The sequence below is a fragment of the Saccopteryx bilineata genome, chromosome 10 (assembly GCF_036850765.1).
Source record: "Saccopteryx bilineata isolate mSacBil1 chromosome 10, mSacBil1_pri_phased_curated, whole genome shotgun sequence".
NCBI classification, from domain to species: domain Eukaryota; kingdom Metazoa; phylum Chordata; class Mammalia; order Chiroptera; family Emballonuridae; genus Saccopteryx; species Saccopteryx bilineata.
The window spans coordinates 26,043,006-26,065,102 of NC_089499.1; the positions used below are offsets into that span (position 1 = coordinate 26,043,006).

A 22,097-nucleotide genomic window follows, 5' to 3' on the forward strand; every position below is an offset into this window, starting at 1 on the left:
TGAAGGGAAGAGAGAGACAGAGAGGAAGGACAGAGGGAGCGGTGGAGAAGCAGATGGGTGCTTCTCCTGTGTGCCCTGGCCAGGAATCGAACCTGGGACTCCACACCAGGCCGACGCTCTACCACTGAGCCAACCGGCCAGGGTCTCTCCTTCCATCTTTGCTGCTGCTTCTTCTTCTTCTTCTTCTTCTTCTTCTTCTTCTTCTTCCTTTTTTTTTTTTTTTCCAAATCAGCTTTAGTGATATAGGAAGGGAGACAGAGAGAAAGACAGAGACAAGAACATCTATCTGTTCCTGTATGTGCCCTGCCCAGGGATTGAACCGGCAACCTCTGCACTTTGGGACGATGCTCTAACCCAGAGATAGTCAACCTTTTTATACCTACCACCCACTTTTGTATCTCTATTAGTAGTAAAACTTTCTAACCGCCCACCGGTTCCACAGTGATGGTGATTTATAAAGTAAGGAAGTAACTTTACTTTATAAAATTTATAAAGCAGAGTTACATCAAGTTAAAGCATATAATAATAATTACTTACCAAGTACTTTATATCAGATTTTCGCTAAGTTTGGCAGAATAAATCTTTATAAAACAACTTACTATAGTTAAATCTATCTTTTTATTTATACTTTGGTTGCTCTGCTACCACCCACCATGAAAGCTGGAATGCCCCCTAGTGGGCGGTAGGGACCAGGTTGACTACCACTGCTCTAACCAACTGAGCTATCCAGCCAGGTGAGCCCAACCCAATAATCCCCTGTCTGAAGGTCAACGAGTGAGTGAGCAATCTTTTTTTTTTTTTTTTAAGATTTTATGTATTCATTATAGAGAGGGGAGAGAGGGAGAAAGAGAGGGAGAGGGGGAGGAGCAAGAAGCATCAACTCCCATATGTGCCTTGACCAGGCAAGCCCAGGGTTTTGAACCGACAACCTCAGCGTTTCCAGGTTGACGCTTTATCCACTGTGCCACCACAGGTCAGGCTGAGTGAGCAATCTTAACTCCATCTGAAACCTTTATTCTCCATTGCTTTGTAACTTAACGTAGTCACAGGTTTCAAGTATTAGGACATGGACATCTTTTTTCTGGGGGAGTCATTTTTTTGGCTATCAAAAATAAGCATGAGGCCCTGGCCGGTTGGCTCAGCGGTAGAGCGTCGGCCTGGCGTGTGGGGGACCCGGGGTTCGATTCCCGGCCAGGGCACATAGGAGAAGCGCCCATTTGCTTCTCCACCCCCCCTTCCTCTCTGTCTCTCTCTTCCCCTCTCGCAGCCAAGGCTCCATTGGAGCAAAGATGGCCCCGGGCGCTGGGGATGGCTCCTTGGCCTCTGCCCCAGGCGCTAGAGTGGCTCTGGTTGCTGCAGAGTGACGCCCCAGAGGGGCAGAGCATCGCCCCCTGGTGGGCAGAGCGTCACCCCTGGTGGGCGTGCCGGGTGGATCCCGGTCGGGCGCATGTGGGAGTCTGTCTGACTGTCTCTCCCCGTTTCCAGCTTCAGAAAAATACAAAAAAAAAAAAAAAGCATGAAATGATCCCATTAACATTGACCACTACTGACTTCCAGCATACAGAAGACACCCCGTTTTAGAGGAAGAAAATGAAAGTAGAACACACTGCTAGTTCCTGCTGTTTCCAATAAGAGACAGCTGCAATCTCCTCCCGCATTTTCTTTCTAAAACAATAGAAGTTATTTTATGACAGGTGATTGTTTTGTACACTTCAGCTCATGAAAGAGACTTATCACAGGAATGTCCAGGCACCATTTTAGTATAGCAATTTATGCAAATAACTGGAATTTCATTGTGTAATTTGTTTATTGAGTACACTTTTTTGATCCCTATCTTATAGATACGCTTACCATAGCTATTATTTAAAGGTTGCTTTGCATGATCGGGCAGTGGCACAGTGGAAAGAGCATCGGCTTGGGACGCTGAGGACCCAGGTTTGAAACTCCGAGGTTCCGAGGTCGCTGGCTTCAGCGCGGGCTCACCAGCTTGAGTTCAGGGTCGCTGGCTTGAGCATAGGATCATAGACATGACCCCAATGGTTGCTGGCTGGAGCCCAAATGTCGCTGACTTGAGCAAGGGGTCACTGGCTCAGCTGAAGCCCCCCGGTCAAGGCAGATATGAGAAAGCAATCAATGAACAACGAAAGTGTCGCAACTACAAGGTGATGCTTCTCATTTCTCTCCTTTTCTGTCTGTCCCTATCTGTACCTCTTTCTCTTTCTCTCTCTCTCTCTCTCCTTTGCTAAAAATAAGTAAACAACAGTAAAGTTTGCCTCCTGTGACTAACTCAAAGCACCTCTTAAAAACTCTGCCATAGCTATAATCATTTCTGATGCTTCCATTTAGTTGTAAGTTTTGGGGTCCACAAATACTTCATATTATAAAGAGAACTAAGGGCTCTGAGCCATGGTCCCTTCTAACAACTAAGGTGTTGCAACACGCAATGAAAAACTAATGATTGATGCTTCTCATCTCTCTCCATTCCTGTCTGTCTGTCCCTGTCTATCCCTCTCTCTGACTCACTCTCTGTCTCTGTAAAAAATAAAATTAAATTAAAAAAAAAAAAAGCCCAATAAGAGAGAAGATAATGAAAACAACGTGATTTTGTGAGACAGCGGTTGTCAGTGCTCGAGTCAAATTCCTTGTAATCCTTTACTCTTCTAAGTAGCCCTCCTCAGCTTCTATGTGCTTTTGTTTCTGGTCCTGTGACTCCAATGGGAGGCCTGCCCTTGACCTACAGGTACCACTTGGCATGCTAGCTTCCATCCGAGTGCCTGGGAGTTTATACTCTCCTGGGGTGGCCCTGAGCCCAAGGCTGGCTGCTGCAAGCCCAGTTTCTTTGCATGAATTGGCACAAATTCTGAGGCATAATTTACACTCGAGTTCCCCTGTGGCAGGCAGAAATAACCCCCTGAAATCACACTCCTGCTTGGCTTCTCTTCCCTTGTCATTTCACTTGTCCGGAGAGCTTTCTTGTGATAAACCACTAGAACAAGAATTCCTGATTTACAGTCATGTATGGCATTATCTCAAATGACCACTTCTCCAGGGAAAAATATTAGCCTAAAATTATTTTTCTAGATCAAGATGCGACAGGCTTTATTTGTATGTATTAGTAAAATATAACACCCATTAGAATTAAATACACTTTGCATCTTTAGAAACTTAATGTTATCAATTCACTAAGGAATATTAGGGACTGAAGGTTTAATGCAGGGGTTCCAAAACTACGGCCCACGGGCCGCATTCAGCCCCCTGAGGCCATTTATCCTGTCCCCACTGTACTTCCGGAAGGGGCATCTCTTTCATTGGTGCTCAGTGAGAGGAGCACATTGACCATCTTATTAGCCAAAAGCAGGCCCATAGTTCCCATTGAAATACTGGTCAGTTTGTTGATTTAAATTTACTTGTTCTTTATTTTAAATATTGTATTTGTTCCCGTTTTGTTTTTTACTTCAAAATAAGATATGTACAGTGTGCATAGGGATTTGTTCATAGTTTTTTTTTATAGTCCGTCCCTCCAACGGGTCTGAGGGACAGTGAACTGGCCCCCTATGTAAAAAGTTTGGGGATCCCTGGTTTAATGGGTACTAAATATTAAGATAAGACTATTTTATATTAGTGATATGTAAACAGACACTCCATATCTAAAGACCAAATAATTGATTAAATAGTTGCTTGGGGAAGTGTAGAATTAGAGGGAAGAGAATTGGCTCTTAAGAGAAATTTCTTTTTTTTTTTTTTAATTTTATTTATTTATTCATTTTTTAGAGAGGAGACAGAGTGTGAGAGAGAGAGAGAGAGAGAGAAAGGGAGGAGGAGCAGGAAACATCAACTCCCATATGTGCCTTGACCAGGCAAGCCCAGGGTTTTGAACCAGCAACCTCAGTGTTCCAGGTCAACGCTTTATCCACTGCACCACCACAGGTCAGGCTCTTAAGAGAAATTTCATTCAAGCTATCATGACCTAATAGATCCCTTTGTTCCACTATAGCAATATTTCTCTCTAAAAAGTCTGACCTAGACATACAGGCTCTCAGAGTAGTACTCCTTCTCCCCAAAGAGGATTGGGAAAATACTCACAAACTCTGGGTTTATTGTTTATTGTTTTACCCATTTTGCAAATGAGAGAATTTAGACTTAAAGACTTGAAGACATTTGCCCAAGATGATTCCTGCCCGGAAGTGGGAGTGCAGGAGTTTGAATTTGGGCAATGTGACTCTAGCCTCCTTGCCTTTAACTACTCCCCTGCTAATACATAGCATTAACTTTCCTGTGTTTAATGGGAGATACAGGTGCAAGAAACAGGCACAAGATGGAGTAAGAAGCCTGCCTGAGGCATCAGAGGGAGTCCCAGGGAGGTTTCCCTAACTTGTAAAACTAGATGATCTAGTTGGATACGTGCCCAGTTCTTTACTTCCTGTTACCTTCTAGGTTCTACTCAAGTGCTCTTTAAATAATTTTCCTGGACTCAGCTCCCTCCAAAACAGAGGATTAGTGGGTGTCACGGTGGTGGCAGTGGTGACCACTAAGAACCCTAGTAGGTCAAGGGAGTCTCGAATAGTCCAGCTTCCCAGTCTCACTTGGAGCAGTTCCAAATTTACAAGACCTTGAGATAAATGTTTTATTTTGTTAAAAAAAAAAATAAGGCAGTGGTTTTTCTAACAGTTGGTGGTATTCATGAAGAGTACCGAGAAGAAGAACACCATTTTGAAACAAGGGTAATGTTGCTAAAGCATTTTCAGAACTTCAGGTGTATTTTATAAATCACCTAACAACAATTGGATATTGTGGCATTAGACGTTAATTCCTACTGTTAGATAGTAAGCTGGGTTACATTAGAAAAACTTTATAGTTGACAGCTAACATCTTCAGTGGAGGGTTCTTTCTGTGGGGTTGGCACTTCTTGGTCATGTGTTTTTGTCTGGTTATTGATCTTACTTTGGGAATCTGCAATTCTCTCTCACTGACTGCAGGAAGAGGGAAGAACAAGAGTCGAGTGAGCTGTGATACCAACATATATCATACAAAACTTAAATAAGAATGAACGATTTAGAGAACTACTAAATTGGGAGGGGGAGGAGCATTAAAAAATTTTCATTCTGGCCTGACCTGTGGTGGCGCAGTGGATAAAGCGTTGACCTGGAAATGCTGAGGTCACCGGTTCAAACCTCTGGGCTTGCCTGGTCAAGGCACATATGGGAGTTGATGCTTCTGGCTCCTCCCCCCTTCTCTCTCTCTGTCTCTCTTTCCTCTCTCTCTCTCTCTCTCTCTCTCCTCTCTAAAAGTGAATAAATAAAATTTAAAAAATTTTTTCATTCTAATCAAAGAACTAAGGCTGGATGTGTTAACAGCAATGGTTTCTCTAACAGACCCTTATCCACAGAATCTAAGTGGAGGCCAATAAACAGAATTCTTTAATGTGCACGATCATTTTTGAATTTTCCTTTCTGATTGAGTGCAACATCCTAGCTTAGTTCCACCCTTTGGAACCTGGATAGTATGTTTACAGGCTCAAGGAAAGCAGTTTAGTGATTAAATGACTGATAATTACATTACTCATTATTTACTGTTTCTAAATTAACTAGGACTGCCAAATAATGAACCTCTTTTTAAATGACAATGAGAATTTCAAGCAAATAAGTTCAGACTAATGATTTAATTAAACTAATGATTAATCAATGGGGGTGGGGCAGTGAGTTGCCCTTTACCAGGATTTGTGAGTGAGTGAGTTGCAAAGTGCGTGATTCAGCTGCTTTATTAAATCTGAACACTCTGATTATGAGTGTTTAAAAGATGGAGGCCAACTAGGCCACCTTTGCAGTGGATTTTAAAATGAAACGTGACCAATGTTTCCTATTAAGAGCCTCTATTTTATTTTTCCTATATAAAAATAGGTTGAAAACTATACACATAGTGATGTTCACTGCAGCATTAGTAACAATAGCTAAAATCTATGAACAAGCTAAATGGCCAGCCAACATTCCCAAGACTGAACTGGAGGATAGCAATGGAGCTGTGGAGAGGGCTGCTGGGTAAAAACTGTCCGTGTGTAGCTCGTGGCTGCATGTCACCTCACTACTGGTTTGTCAGGCCAGCTTGATCCTTCCAGGACAAATCCAAAAATTGTGTTTTTTTCCAAATGATTAATATTTATAAATTTTATTTTGAGTATACAGCACTTTGGCAAAAGTTGCAGGCCAAATTGAAGGCAGTGGCAAAGTAAAGGTCTTTTGGACTAAAATCTTTATTCTTAGAAAAAGTGTTACAGCATTTCTTTAATAGTACTGTTGGGAACTCTTCAACCAAGGAACACTGAAGAAACCACACCGAGACTGGTAGGAAAAGCAGAACCGCGGAAACGCAGAGAGGGCTGTCCAGCTCCCCAGAGCAAACAGCAGCAGGGAGAGACTCACGTGGCGGGAAGTGAGTTTAGCAGAGGGGAAAGGGTCCTGAACCCCAGGAACAAAGCCCCAGCCTGCAGCCCCAGAGCCCAGAAGAGGCGTAAGGACAGTATTTAGCTGGAAACAAGTCAAGATACTGTTTGTGAGAAAGAGTCTGATTTCTCAGACCCAGGATCCTTCTTAAAGGGACCACGCAGAACATCTCTCTCACAACCACTCACCCGGGGTTCCTGGGGACGGAGGGAGAGAGGAGAGGACCAGAGTAACAGGAAGAGAGTGTAATATAGGAGGCATAGGGAGAAACATTTTGGGAGATAGCCACCCTAACCCCTGGGACAAGTCACTCCCCAAAGCTAAAGTGAATATTTCCCCCGGAAACAGCAATACCAGCAAAGGGAAGCAGGAGAGCAGCCAAACAAGCTCCCCTGCGGCACTCAGAACAGAGTCGCATAGAAGGAGGGAGCTTTTGGGTCTACAGTAGTGAGTCTTAGGGTCCGAGCTGCAATGCCCCCACCCACGTGGCTGAGGGAGCGCCGGAGGGCGGGTGGCAGCAGGAGACAAAAGCGCGGTTCTGCTGGCAGGGGTGGAAGCTGGGTGGCCACCACTGGGCTCAGGTGTGAGCTCAATCTTGCCCGGCTAGGGAGAAGGGGGCGTGCAAAAGCGGTCAAGCTCAGCTGCCGACAGCCTGTAATCCAGCCTCCGGGAGAAGGACGGGAACCCCAGAAAGGGTGGAGACCAGCCTCGGAGCAAGGGCAGAGGAGCACAGCCTTGCCCCACCCGTGCAACCCAGGCTTGCGGTCTGACTTGGTAGCTGGCTCCTCCCGGGGGGGTGGAGCCAAAAGCTCAGAAGAGGCGGAGTTCCACTACAGAGCTGAGCTTGGGCACGCAGTCCTGCCCGCCGGTAAAGCCAAGGCTAGCAGCTGTTCCTTGAGTGGGCTCCTCCTGCAAGGGCAGGGCAAAAGCCCGGAAACAGGCGGAGACCCGCAACTGAGCAAAGGTGCTCGCCAGTGCCCTCAGGACCGAGCATAACGTCACACACAGGGGTGGGGCAAAGGCCAAGGACACCAATGCTTGTGCACCCGAGCACGTGATCACAGCCACTCCCTTGAAGAGAAAATGCAGAGGCAGAGAAATACAACACAAATAAACCAAGAGAAATCCCCAGAGAAGGACCTAAGTGAATCAGATATAACCAAATTACCAGATGCAGAGTTTAAAATAACGATTGCTAGGATGCTCAAAGATATTAGAACAACCATAGTTGGCCATTACGGAAACCTAAATAAAGAGATAACAAATATAAAAAAGGACATTGAAATAATAAAATAGAATCAGTCAGAAATGACAAATACAATATCTGAAATAAAGAATACAATGGAAGGAATTAAAAGCAGGATGGATGAAGCAGAGAATCGAATCAGTGAGTTAGAGGACACAATAAATAAAGGCACGGAAGCAGAGCAGAAAAAAGAAAAGAGACTCAAAATGTCTGAGGAAACTCTAAGAGAGCTCTGTGACAACATGAAGAGAAATAACATCCACATCATCCACATCATAGGGGTTCCTGAAGAAGAAGAGAAAGAACAAGGGATAGAGACTTTGTTCAAACATATTATAGCGGAAAACTTCCCCCAATTAAGGCAGGAAAACATTTCACATGTTGAGGAAGCACAGAGAACTCCATTAAGGAGAAACCCAAAGAAACCAACACCAAGACACATGATAATTAAAATACCAAAGCTAAATGATAAAGAGAAAATATTAAAAGCTGCTAGAGAAAAAAAGACTATCACCTACAAAGGAGACCCCATAAGGATGACTTCTGACTTCTCAACAGAAACACTTGAGGCCAGAAGGGAATGGCAAGAAATATTCAAAGTAATGCAGAACAAGAACCTACAACCAAGACTACTTTATCCAGCAAGGCTATCATTTAAAATTGAAGGAGAAATAAAAAGCTTTACAGACAAAAAAAAAAAAACTCAAGGAATTCACTGCAACCAAACCAAGGTGCAAGAAATGCTAAAGAACCTGTTGTAAACAGATCAAAGGAAAAAAAGAATATAGCAAAAGAGGAATACAGTTTTAAAGAAAAAAAATGGCAATAAACAATTACATATCAGTAATAACCTCAAATGTTAACGGATTAAATGATCTGATCAAGAGACATAGGGTAGCTGCGTGGATAAGAAAACAGGACCCATACATATGCTGTTTACAAGAGACACACTTTAAATCAAAAGATGCACACAGACTGAAGATAAAATGATGGAAAAAATATTTCACGCAAATGGAAATGAAAAAAAAGCTGGGGTAGCAATACTTATATTAGACAAAATGGACTTTAAAACAAAGACCATAGTTAGAGATAAAGAAGGTCACTACATAATGATAAAGGGAGCAATCCAAAAGGAAGATATAACCATAATAAATATTTACGCACCTAATATAGGAGCACCTAAATATATAAAGCAGACTTTGATGGACTTAAAGGGCGAGATCAATAGCAATACTATAATAGTAGGGGATTTCAATACCCCATTAACATCATTAGATAGATCCTCAAGAAAGAAAATTAACAAAGAAACAGCAGACTTAAAGGACATATTAGATCAACTCGATTTAATAGATATCTTCAGAACCTTTCACCCTAAAACAGCAGAATATACATTCTTTTCAAGCGCTCACGGTACATTCTCTAGAATAGACCACATGTTAGGGCACAAAAGCAGTCTCAACAAATTTAAGAAGATTGAAATCATATCGAGCACTTTATCTGATCATAATGGCATTAAACTAGAAATCAACCACAATAGAAAAATTGAAAAACATTCAAACAGTTAGAAACTAAATAGCACGTTATTAAATAACGAATGGGTTAACATTGAGATCAAAGAAGAAATTAAAAAATTCTTAGAAACAAACGATAATGAGCATACATCAACTCAAAATTTATGGGACACAGCAAAAGCAGTCCTAAGAGGGAAGTTTATAGCATTACAGGCATACCTCAAGAAGCTAGAAAAAGCTCAAATAAACAACTTAACCCTGCATCTAAAAGAACTAGAAAAAGAACAGCAAGTAAAGCCCAGAGCTAGTAGAAGGAAGGAAATAATAAAGGTCAGAGCAGAAATAAATGACATAGAGGCTAAAGAAACAATGCAGAGGATCAATGAAACCAGGAGCTGGTTCTTTGAAAAGGTAAACAAGATCGATGAACCTTTAATGAGACTCACCAAGAAAAAAAGAGAGAGGACTCAAATAAATAAAATTAGAAACAAGAGTGGAGAAATAACAACTGACACAACAAAAATACAAAATATTTTAAGAAAATACTATGAAGAACTGTACGCCAAAAAACTAGACAACCTAGATGAAATGGACAAATTCCTTGAATCATATAATCTTCCAAAAATCAATCTGGAAGAATCAGAAAACCTAAACAGACCAATTACAACAAATGAGATAGAAACAGCTATCAAAAACTCCCAAAAAAGAAAAGTCCTGGGCCTGATGGCTTCACAAGTGAATTCTACCAAATATTCAAAGAAGAACTAACTCCTATCCTTCTCAAGCTATTTCAAAAAATTCAAGAGGAAGGAAGACTTCCAAACTCCTTTTATGAGGCGAGCATAATTCTGATTCCAAAACCAGGCAAAGACAACACAAAAAAAGAAAATTACAGGCCAATATCCCTGATGAACTTATATGCAAAAATCCTCAACAAAATATTAGCAAACCGGATCCAGCAATATATGAAAAAAATTATACACCATGATCAAGTGGGATTTATTCTTGGGAGACAAGGCTGGTACAATATTCACAAATCAATCAATGTGATTCATCACATAAACAAAAGAAAGGAGAAAAACCACATGATAATTTCAATAGATGCAGAAAAAGCATTTGATAAAGTCCAGCACCCATTCAGATGAGATCGGGCGCGTTCAGGGTGGTACGGCCATAGACGCAGCACCCATTCATGATCAAAACTCTCAGCAAAGTGGGAATACAGGGAACATACCTCAACATGATAAAGGCCATCTATGACAAACCCACAGCCAACATCATACTCAATGGGCAAAAATTAAAAGCAATCCCCTTAAGATCAGGAAAAAGGCAGGGGTGCCCCCTTTCACCACTCTTATTCAACATAGTTCTGGAAGTCCTAGCCACAGCAATCAGACAAGAAAAAGAAATAAAAGGCATCCAAATTGGAAAAGAAGAAGTAAAACTATCATTATTTGCAGATGATATGATATTGTATATAGAGAACCCTAAAGTCTCAGTCAGAAAACTACTAGACCTGATAAATGAATTCGGCAAGGTGGCAGGATATAAAATCAATAGTCAGAAATCAGAGGCATTTTTATACACTAATAATGAACTGTCAGAAAGAGAAATCAAGAAATCAATCCCCTTTACCATTGCAACCAAAAAAATAAAGTACCTAGGAATAAATCTAACCAAGGAGATTAAAGACTTGTACTGGGAAAATTATAAAACATTGATAAAAGAAATCAGGGAAGATACAAATAAGTGGAGGCATATACCGTGCTCATGGTTAGGAAGAATAAACATCATTAAAATGTCTATGTTACCCAAAGCAATTTATAAATTCAATGCAATACTGATTAAAATACCAATGACTTACTTCAAAGATATAGAACACATATTCCAAAAATTTATATGGAACCAAAAGAGAACACGAATAGCCTCAGCAATCTTGAAAAGGAAGAATAAAGCGGGAGGTATCACACTTCCGGATATCAAGTTATATTATAAGGCCATTGTACTCAAAACAGCATGGTACTGGCATAAGAACAGGCACATAGATCAATGGAACAGAACAGAGAACCCAGAAATAAACCCACAGCTCTATGGACAACTGATATTTGACAAAAGAGGTAAGGAAATACAATGGAGTAAAGACAGCCTCTTCAACAAATGGTGTTGGGAAAATTGGACAGCTACCTGCAAAAAAATGAAACTAGACCACCAACTTACACCACTCACAAAAATAAACTCAAAATGGATAAAAGACTTAAATGTAAGCCGTGAAACCATAAGCATCTTAGAAGAAAACATAGGCAGTAAGCTCTCTGACATCTCTCGCAGCAATATATTTGCTGATTTGTCTCCACAGGCAAGTGAAATAAAAGACAGGATAAACAAATGGGACTTTATCAAACTAAAAAGCTTCTAAAGCACAGCTAAAGACAATAAGAACAAATAAAAAGACAAACCACACAATGGGAGCACATATTCAACAATACATCTGAGAAGGGCTTAATAATAAAAATTTTTAAAGAACTTCTAAAACTTAATACCAGGAAGACAAACAATCCAATCAAAAAATGGGCAAAAGAAATGAATAGACACTTCTCCAAAGAGGACACACAGATGGCCAATAGGCATATGAAAAAATGTTCAACATCACTAATGATTAGAGAAATGCAAATTAAAACTACAATGAGATATCACCTCACACCAGTCAGAATGGCGCTCATCAATAAAACAATACAGAATAAGTGCTGGCGAGGATGTGGAGAAAAGAGAACCCTCCTGCACTGCTGGTGGGAATGCAGACTGGTGCAGCCACTGTGGAAAACAGTATGGAGACTCCTCAAGAAATTAAAAATCGAACTGCCTTTTGACCCAGCTATACCACTGTTAGGAATATACCCCAAGAACACCATAGCACTGTTTGAAAAGAATAAATGCACCCCCATGTTTATGGCAGCGTTGTTCACAATAGCAAAGATCTGGAAACAGCCCAAGTGTCCATCAGAGGATGAGTGGATTAAAAAGCTTTGGTACATGTATACTATGGAATACTACTCAGCCATAAGAAATGATGACATAGGATCTTTTACAACAACATGGATGGGCTTTGATAACATTATACTGAGCGAAAGAAGTAAATCAGAAAAAACTAAGAACTATATGATTCCATATATAGATGGGACATAAAGATGAGACTCAGAGACATGGACAACAATGTTGGGGTTACAGGGTGGGGGGGGAGAGGGAGGAGGTTGGGAGAGGGGAGGGGCACAAAGATCATGGCTTTTCAGCATTTGCCATATTCCCCTCTTAATCTATAGACAGACAGCAAATATTTACTTATGGTGTTTCCACTATAAAGACTGCTGTCTTAGGGACAAATGCTGATGAACTATTTCAGCAGTTCCTCCTTCTTCAAAGACTTATATGTCAACATAGAGCTCCATGTTTCATAGGACATACTCAAGCTCACTCCATGCTCCCTGGAGCTTTAGCACAAGGGAATGTCCTTTTTTTTTTTTCTTTCTCTTTTTTTTTTTTTTTTGTTGTTGTATTTTTTCTTTTATTTATTTATTTTTTGTATTTTTCAGAAGATGGAAATGGGGAGGCAGTCAGACAGACTCTCACATGCGCCTGACCGAGATACGTCTGGCATGCTTAGGGGGGGGGGGGATGCTCTATTGCAACCAGAGCCATTCTAGCGCCTGAGGCAGAGGTCATGGGGCCATCCTTAGTGCCCAAGGTGGCTTTGCTCTGGTGGAGCTTTGGCTGCTGGAGGGGAAGAGAGAGACAGAGAGGAAGGAGAGGGGGAGGGGTGGAGAAGTAGATGGGCGCTTCTTCTGTGTGCTCTGACTGGGAATCGAACCCGGGAATCCTGCACACCAGGCCAATGCTCTACCACTGAGCCAACCGGCCAGGGCCTAGGAATGCCCTTGTTGATCAAGCTACCCAAAAGAAAATTATATGGAGCAACCATGACAGACCGAGCAAGTCAGTCTCATACTATTCATTACCAGAACGCTGCAGCCCGGTGTAAACAGTTTCAACTTTCTCGGGAAGCAGTACGGCAGATTGGGAAATCCTGTCCAAGGGGTCCTATACTGCCCCTTCATTTAAGTTAACCCTCAAGGACCCCTACCAGGACAACTCTGGCAGATGGATGTTGCTCATATACCTTCATTTGGCCAACAGTCGTATGTCCACATTACAGTTGATACATATTCCGGATCTATAGTAACCTCTGTCAGAACAGGAGAGGCTGCTAAGCATGTTATAGCTCATTGTCTGTATGCATTGTTCTATTATTGGATTTCCTAAACTGGCTAACTGAAAATGCTCCCGCATATGGAGCAAAAGCATTTACTGTATTTTGTCATGCTTACAATCTTTAAAGTTAAGGTATTATTAAAGTGTACTCAGCAAACATTTTAAGGTCAATTGAAAAAAAAAATTTAAAAGGGGGTAGTCATATCCTGGAACTCCTACGGGTCTACCATATCATGTTTCTTACTTAAAAAAAAAAAAAATTTACATTTCTTTTGAATGCTGATGAACAGGAGACACCAAATCTTTTTCACCTGCAAACTACTACCTTCTTTATTAGATCCAGCTAATAACACTGTTTTGTCTTTTTCCAAATAGCTCCAGATATATGGAAAAGATTTATATAGGCAGATGAGGATCCTCAAACCCCTCAGCGAGATTTCTGAGCATGGCTTTTAAGATACTTAGAGGCAGAAAAAGCCCAATAGAGATCAGGGGAACTACCAGCTTTTAGGATACACCCTTAAAGGCTCCAACTCCCCAAAGGGGTCTCATAGGATGCCATCTGGGTCCTGCTTCAATAGTGGAAAGGAAGGCCTGACCTGTGGTGGCGTAGTGGGATAAAGTGTTGACTTGGAAACACTGAGGTCGCCGGTTCAAAGCCCTGGGCTTGCCTGGTCAAGGCACATATGGGAGTTGATGCTTCCTGCTCCTCCTTTCTGTCTGTCTGTCTCTCTCTCTCTCCTCTCTAAAATGAATAAATAAAAAATATTAAAAAAAAATTAAAAAAAAATAGTGGAAAGGAAGGTCATTGAGCTAAAGCCTGCCAGGCTTACATGCCTCTGCTGTGAGGAAACAGGGACACTGGAAGGTAGGCTTCCCCCTCGCTCCTCTAAGGGAGGGTTCAGTCTCTTCCAGCCCTGCTCCAGCCACTATGACCTAACCTTGCCCAGAATGCTAGGGTTTGCCACTGAAGGCTGAAGGTGCTCAGGGCCTTCGGCCCATCTACGACACTGTGGACGAGCCTAGGGTATTTCTTCCAAGAAGCAGGTAGACTGATCTCATTTGCACAAGGGCCACTTAACTATGTTTTGCCTGAATAGTCAGGTTTTTTATTCTTCCCTCAAAGATCTCTGTTGTGGGTGTTGATAGTCCTATTTTCTGCTGCTTTGCTTAATATATAGTGTTTCCTTTATCCCTCCTACCTCAATGCCCCACTCATATTTCAGGCTGGCACTTACTCCTAATTTAGAGCTCTCTTTCCCCCTTTTGCCAACTTCTATTATGAATCTACCGTTGCCACCCAGCTTAGTGTATCCCAAGGTTCTCTTTACCATGCCACAGTCACAGAGCTCCAGGGAAAAGCAACCTGGTCTCAACTCTCCAGGCAGAGGAGAACAGAAGCTCCATATCCATGCATGCTGCAAATGGATTTTCCAGTCTACCTGAATTATTACCAGCTAGAAGCAGCGATCATTGGGACTTGGACATGAGCTGCAAAGTATAGAATGGTGACAACAATTCCAGTGCCATGAGGATTTTTCCTGGATGTGGACTTTTCCTGGACTCCTGCTCCCTGTGACAGCTCCTAACAAACTGAACTGTGGTTGGGTTGCATTTTTCAGGAATTTGGCATGGTGATGGGGCCAACTTGGACTTGGTGAACATGTTAAGGACACTACTCTTTTATGGATTCTTGCTGTATTGGCCAAGAGTTTGCTTAAAGGCTTTTTAATCATTGTAAAAAAAATAGAAGACTGGATAAAGAAGATGGGGCACATATACACCATGGTATACTATTCAGCTAGAAGAAATGATGACATCGGATCACTTACAGCAGAATGGTGGAATCTTGATAACAGTATGCGGAGTGAAATAAGTGAACCAGAACAAAACAAGAACTGCAGGATTCCATACATTGGTGGGACATAAAAGTGAGACTAAGAGACATGGACAGGAGTGGGGTGGTTACGGGGGGTGGGGGGAGGGGACGAGGGATAGGGAGGGGGAGGGGTACAAAGAAAACTGGATAGAGGGTGACGGAGGACAATCTCTCTTTGGGTGATGGGTATGCAACAGAACTAAATGACAAGATAACCTGGAAATGTTTTCTTTGAATATATGTACCCTGATTTATTGATGTCACCCCATTAAAATAAAAATTTATTTATAAAAAAAATAGTAGTTGGTATAAAACTCTTATCAAAAACTTCTAAAAATCTAGTATCAACCAGAGAAAGGAAATAGTAATTACACACCTTAAAAATCTGTAGCAATAAATACTATTGTGATATGAAATCTACACATCAAACACACTTCGTGTGGAAAAACCAGACTTCAGATAACTCATCTTTACTGGGAAATATCACCAGAGAAGAAAGACCGTCAAGGGACTATAGCTGCACTATCAATAGAACTTTCTGTGATGGTCAGTGTTTTCTCTGCTGTCCAATATGGTAGCTAATGTGGCCTTTCAGCACTTGAAATGTGGCTAGTGTGACTCAAGAACTTTTAAACTATATTTAATTTTAATTTAGTCACAAGTGGCTAGTGATTACTGTATTGGATAGTGCAATTCTAAAGTATTTTTCTATAAATATGTGGTTGACAGGAAAAAAGCCATGTTACATAATAAAGTGGCTGAAAAATTGGTTGTAGAGTTGTGTGAATAACCCTATTTTACCAAATGAATCAACTCAGTAGGAAGGTTGCACTGTCTGTAGAGAATTTAAAAATAACAAAATCCGACTACAAGTCTGTTTTTATCATCATACACCAACAATTCTTTAATATCTTATTGATTTTAGAGAGAGGAAGAAAACATCGATTTGTTGTTCTACTTACTTATGCATTTGTTGGTTCTCCCACATGTGCTCTGACGAGGGTTTGAACCTGCAACCTTGGTATATCTAGAGGACACTCTTGACCGAGTTATCCAGCCAGGGCCATATGCTAACAATTCTAAGCAGTTATGTAAGTTTTCATGTCAGTCCAAACTGCACAAGTTTCTGCTCTCCACTTGCTATACCAGCTCTTCTCTACAACCCCTCATGTGTGTACAAGGACAAAAGAAAATCAAATGCATTAGTGTAGGTAGGTGTTCAACAGAACTGTTCATAAATATGTGGTTCTCCCTCTCCTTCTAGGCACACAGTAAGATATCATTTCCCTACCCGTTGGAATCAGGTATAGCCCTCAGAGAATCTTCAACCTTCTGAGAAGCTCTAAATGGTTGTTCCACTTGTGCATTCATTGGTCACTTTCCATGTTCCCTAACCAGGGATGAGACTTGCAACCTTGATTTCAGGATGACGCTCTCACCAACTGAGCAACCGGCTAGGGCCCCAATTGCTCTATTTCTAAAGAAAATTCTAATCAGTTTGGCTATGTTTGAATCATATGCCCATCTACAAATATTAAAGCAAACAGAACAGCTTGTGAGGCAGTCAAGGAAAGCCTCCAAATTGACATTTAATTTTTGGGATTTCCTATCATAAAGGCATTAGGAATAGTGCTTCATGTGTCTGAGAACAGCAAGAAGGCTGGGATGCAATAGAATGACAGCAGGAGGACATTAAGTCACATGGTGAAAGTAGGTACACAGTGGAAGTGTGTTGTAAGGATTTCAGTACCAAGTACAGGAGTGACATTAAGACAACAGGAGAGCGGTCCTGGCTGGTTGGCTCAGCGGTAGAGCGTCAGCCTGGCGTGCGGGGGACCGGGTTCGATTCCCGGCCAGGGCACATAGGAGAAGCGCCCATTTGCTTCTCCACCCCCCCTCCTTCCTCTCTCTCTCTCTCTTCCCCTCCCGCAGCCAAGGCTCCATTGGAGCAAAGATGGCCCGGGCGCTGGGGATGGCTCCTTGGCCTCTGCCCCAGGCGCTAGAGTGGCTCTGGTCGTGGCAGAGTCGCCCCTGGTGGGCGTGCCGGGTGGATCCTGGTCGAGTGCATGCAGGAGTCTGTCTGTCTCTCCCCGTTTCCAGCTTCAGAAAAAAATACAAAGAAAAGAACAAACAACAAAAAAAAGACAACAGGAAAGCTCTAACTGCTTGTTGTGTGGAGAAAACTGTAAGGTCACAAGGACAGACCTTTTGGAGACAGGTCTGAATCCTCCCTCCCCTCCCCAAATTAGCATCCTAAACAGTTGAAATGACTTAAATTTTTATAATTCATGCAAGGACCAAAGAACCAAGAGAGAAAACCTCTAGACTAAGCACTACACATTTCATTTTCCCAGATTGTCTTTGTGCCATCACATTTTGATACCTTTTCGCAGGTTAGGATATTTGGTTTGCTCTAAAGCATGTGAGGATTTAGATGACAAAAGATAACACGGTCAATGTTTTAGTTTAGCAGATATTTATTCCTTCAGTTGAACAATAACTACACACAAAATAGATGGTTTAAGATTTTTGAATGGAAAGGAATTTAGGTCGTAAGAGGTTTTATGAGTCTGCTACATGTTTTCTGGAAACCATTCAATTGAGCCTTTTAAGACCCTGAAGAAAATAAGAAAAATTGGTTAAAAAAGTAAACGAGCAATTTTGGAACCAGATAATTGAGTCAGCAAACCCAAATTTGGAAATTGGGGCCAATTCCTCTTCTACATTTCCTACATACCCAAGTGCACCCTGGAAAACAGATGTCATCTACTGGAAGACACGAGGCAAACAGAACATGGTGGCATGCTTTCACATTAAGGTGGGCAAAACTGATGCCTGGGAATTTTGTGGAATGATAAAGGTTTTAAGGGTAATTTGAATAGGGATGAGAAAAATAACTGTAAACAATGTATAAGGTTAGACCACGGACCTGTACTAACACCAACTGCATGACTTTTCTCAGTAGCTTTATGGAAATGGCTATAGTGAGCTTACCCAAGATGACTTGTTAAGTCTAAAAGGACTAAGCAATGAAGTACTTCTAAATAAAGCCAACCATATTTTCCTTTTATGGTGGCTATAGGGTTCATAATGGTTACTAACACACTTTCAAGTTAATTCCCTTCTCATTTACCTTAACGTCCAATCTCCATCAGTTTCAAAACATACCAGTGTAATTACTATTACTACTTTGCATATATTTAAAGATCCCATGAGTCATAGGATTGAACCAGGAGCCTCACTTTTTATGTGAAGGTCAGTGGTACTGTGGAAACCAAGCCAATTTTGTTTAGGTAAACAGGATGTTTAATTTGAAGAGAAAACTCAACAAGATCAATTAATTGTTCAATTCTCCTAAAAAAAATGGTGGCATTCTTTTAAACTTCTCCTTTCAGAAGGAGTTGTATTCATTGGGTTAATCTAAAATGTGGACATCCCCTAATTAACTTTCATTTTCCTGCACAGGCTCTTGAGAACAGATTAGGATATCTTTCCAATTTCCAAGCAAAACTCAATTGAAAAATGTCGTTACCAAACTCCAAAAATAGCCCCTTGAGAGTAAACTAGCAGAGTACTGCATTACCCCAATAAAGCTGTAGGTTTCATCACATGCACCGACAAATCTACACGGCTGGTTCTGCGCTCCTCTTGCACAGAACTTGACACCTATTATACCAAAGAGCATTTAAACACTGACACAGACAACTCCCTAAGAAGATAAAGCAGCAATTTTCAACCAGTGTGCCACAAGAATTTTTAAAACATGCAGTAACTGACTCTAGTCAAGGGCACTAACCTCTTTTTCCCTTAAGATTGTCAAATACAATAGCCATCTGGTGTGAATCAAAATAACTTTTTCTGTCAGATTGCCCAAAAAGTATGTATTTTGGTGTGCCACAGAATTTTAGTAATTACATTATGCATGCCACAAGATGAAAAAGGTTGAAAATCACTGATAAGCAAAGACAAAAGCGATTATCTTATGAGAAACAAGATACACCATCACTTATAGTTTTCAAACATTATTGCACGTAACTTTTGTAATTTGACAATGCATTCATGAAACAATCTGCAGACTAGTTTTAACAAAGACACTTTTAAGCAGACACAACTGTCCTAAATTGTTTATTAGGCAAGATTTTTACAAACATGACTTATTAGCGGTAGCGGTGGAGCTGGAGAGTATTGCGCCTTCTCCAGGCTGCACGGCGAGAGCCACCAATGGTGTGGTGGAACTTGTGGCCCTTCCCAAGGCCACGGCTCTTGCGGCCTGCAGATGTAAGCCCTCGCATCTCCCTGTGCTTGTGGACAGGTTTGGTGATCCACTGGGTGTCAGGATTCCTTCTGATAGCCTTATGGAATGGATCAATGAGGATAACCTCAAAGAATTTGTATGTGGAATCTTCACCAACCCAGTAAGAATTCAGGACTCTCAGAGCCCCACAGTGGCGTCCAGCTCGCTCCTAGAAAAGGAAAAAAGATCAGCCTCCCGTGTATTTCCAAAGGTAGCAAATTAGGAACCAAGAATTTTTTAGTTCACTACACACAAGACAGAAGTGTGACCATTAAGTACTAAAAGGTAAACTTACTAACTACTAACTATTCCCTATTATTACCCCCTCCCTGATGAATGGGGTCTGTCTCTTAAATACTCAAGCAATGGCCCCTGACGGCATTGGTCCATGTGGGCATCTGTTCACTTATCTCCATTACTCTCACTTAAAAAAACAAGAAAAAAAAATCGTCTTTTTCCTATCGGCAAACTTTTACAGAAAATTGACATTCTGCATAGTTGAGGCTTCACAGGCCACAATGGAGGCTTCTGCATAGTCTTCTTTGCCTTTTACAAAGACACAGCTGCTACATACTTGGAGATGTACTCTTCAAGACGAAGTTGACTGCCCTTCCAAAGCTTAGGGGTCAGAGGTTCACACTAACCATGAAACACACTTTCCGACATGTATGAGCAAAGACAAATTATAACAAAGTCTTGTCCTTGACATTCTTTACCTAGATTAATAAGTAAAACGCTCAGAGCCGCTCTATTAATAAAACAAAGGGCCCGTCCAGGCACAAGTTAGCCATCAGGAAAGCTGCACGGCTCTTTCTGCACCATCTCCAGGAGGTGGGTGACCAACACAACTGCGACTCCAGACCCACTTACCTCGGCAACAGACTGGAGGCTCCGAGCGAACTTGAGCTGGTTGACACCGTGGTGGACAGGCTTGCCGTAGGTGGCGCCCTTAGGAACAGGGCGTTTGCGGCCACCGCGGCGCACGCGAATCCGATAAATGACATAACCTATAAACACAAGTTACCGTGGTCTTATAAAAGCTACAGAGCAAGGCTCAAAACACATCACTTTTGTTCCTCCAGCAAATATATTCAGACCGTTAAGTCAAACACTATATATCCGATGAAGGTATAACTAATAACAGTTTGAGACCCACTTTAAAAAAAAAAAGGAACACAGTCCTCTATTTCTCAAAATATCTTGGCAAACGCAAAGAGATTAACTTCTCACTTCCACTGTTATTTTGCTTTAGTCCAAACTCATGCAAACAAATTAGTCATCTATGCCACACTTGCTAGACAACTGTGCGCACTGACTGGTCAACCACTTCAATGTGCAGACAGCTGGAGACAACTGCGCCCAAGCCCGACACGATGGAAGCCATCAGGACATCGGGGCCACTGCAGCTCTTCACCATCACCGCTTTCCAGCTCTCCCCGAGGAGTACAGTGTTATCCAAGCACCCAGGCAGAGCCCACTCACTCACCTTGCTTGGCCTTGTAGCCCAGCCTGCGCGCTTTATCGGGCCGGGTGGGGCGGGGGGCCCGGTGCAGCGCGGAGAGCTGGCGGTACTGCCAGCAGCGCACCCTGAGAAGGAAGCGCATCACATCGGACTGCTTCTTCCTCCACAGCTCCTGGATGTACTTGTAAGCGCCCATCCTGGCTTACCTGGGAGATAAAACCGGGCATTTAAAAAAAAAGAAAAGAAAAAACCATCCACTTAACGGAGAAGACTCCGTCCATCTTAGTTCCCCGCCCACCACATGGAAACCAGGGAGAATGAAAATGGCTCTGCACAAACTGCAGCGCCCAGCTCGCCGAACCCTCTGCGCCGGCGGAAAGCAGCGCCCAGCCACCTCTGCGGCCCCGGCGCGGAGCCGCGCAGGAAGGCCCCTCGGCACGTTTTCGTTGTTGGACGAATGAATGGCGCTAGATTTGGGCCGGGAGGGGGCGGAAGACTGCGGCAGGCGGCGTCCCCAAGGGCCGGGCCCCGTCTGCAGAGACCTCGCAGACAGCACAGGGGAAGATGTTCCCGCCGCCGATGATTAACTCTCTAGGAAAAAAGCATTTGGCCCACTCAGTCGGCCGGGCTAGCTTTAGGAAGCCCTGGCCCAGCTTCCTACGCCTTAGCCTCTCACCTCCTTTTAGCCCCACGCCTCCCTTTCCTTCACGCTGCAGGCCCAGCTCGAATTCGCGCCGCCATCACATCATCCCCCAGCCCGTCCCGGGTCCCGCCTCTCCATAAGCCCGCTGCCGCGCATCCTGATCAAACTCGCGCCGCACAGGAGGCACGAAAAACTCCAAGGATGCAGGGTCCTCGATCATGGATGGCCCAAGAGAAAAGAGATGAGCGGCGGATGGAATAGGGAATAACACTCACACAGCTTACCAGATAGCTGCAGCCAGACGGAAAAGAAAGGCCCTTCTCCCACAATCCCTTTTGGGCTCCTCCCCCAATTCAGCGAAA

At 42.5% G+C, this 22,097-nt stretch overlaps 1 protein-coding gene across 3 annotated transcripts; it reads right to left on the reverse strand.

The window, feature by feature from the left end:
* Positions 1-19,444: 19,444 nt before the first annotated feature.
* Positions 19,445-22,085, reverse strand: LOC136314366 (large ribosomal subunit protein eL15). 3 transcript variants are annotated; one of them, XM_066245142.1, is made up of 4 exons: positions 22,020-22,085; positions 21,117-21,298; positions 20,501-20,637; positions 19,445-19,799 (listed from the first exon to the last, which is right to left on the reverse strand). In XM_066245142.1, exons 2-4 carry the CDS (start codon positions 21,286-21,288, stop codon positions 19,494-19,496), a joined length of 615 nt encoding a protein of 204 aa, XP_066101239.1. In that variant the 5' UTR covers positions 21,289-21,298; positions 22,020-22,085; the 3' UTR covers positions 19,445-19,493. The 3 variants fall into 3 exon arrangements, with proteins under 3 accessions (XP_066101239.1, XP_066101240.1, XP_066101241.1); XM_066245143.1 differs by having other exon boundaries at positions 22,011-22,066; XM_066245144.1 differs by lacking the exon at positions 22,020-22,085 and adding an exon at positions 21,635-21,650.
* Positions 22,086-22,097: the final 12 nt, after the last annotated feature.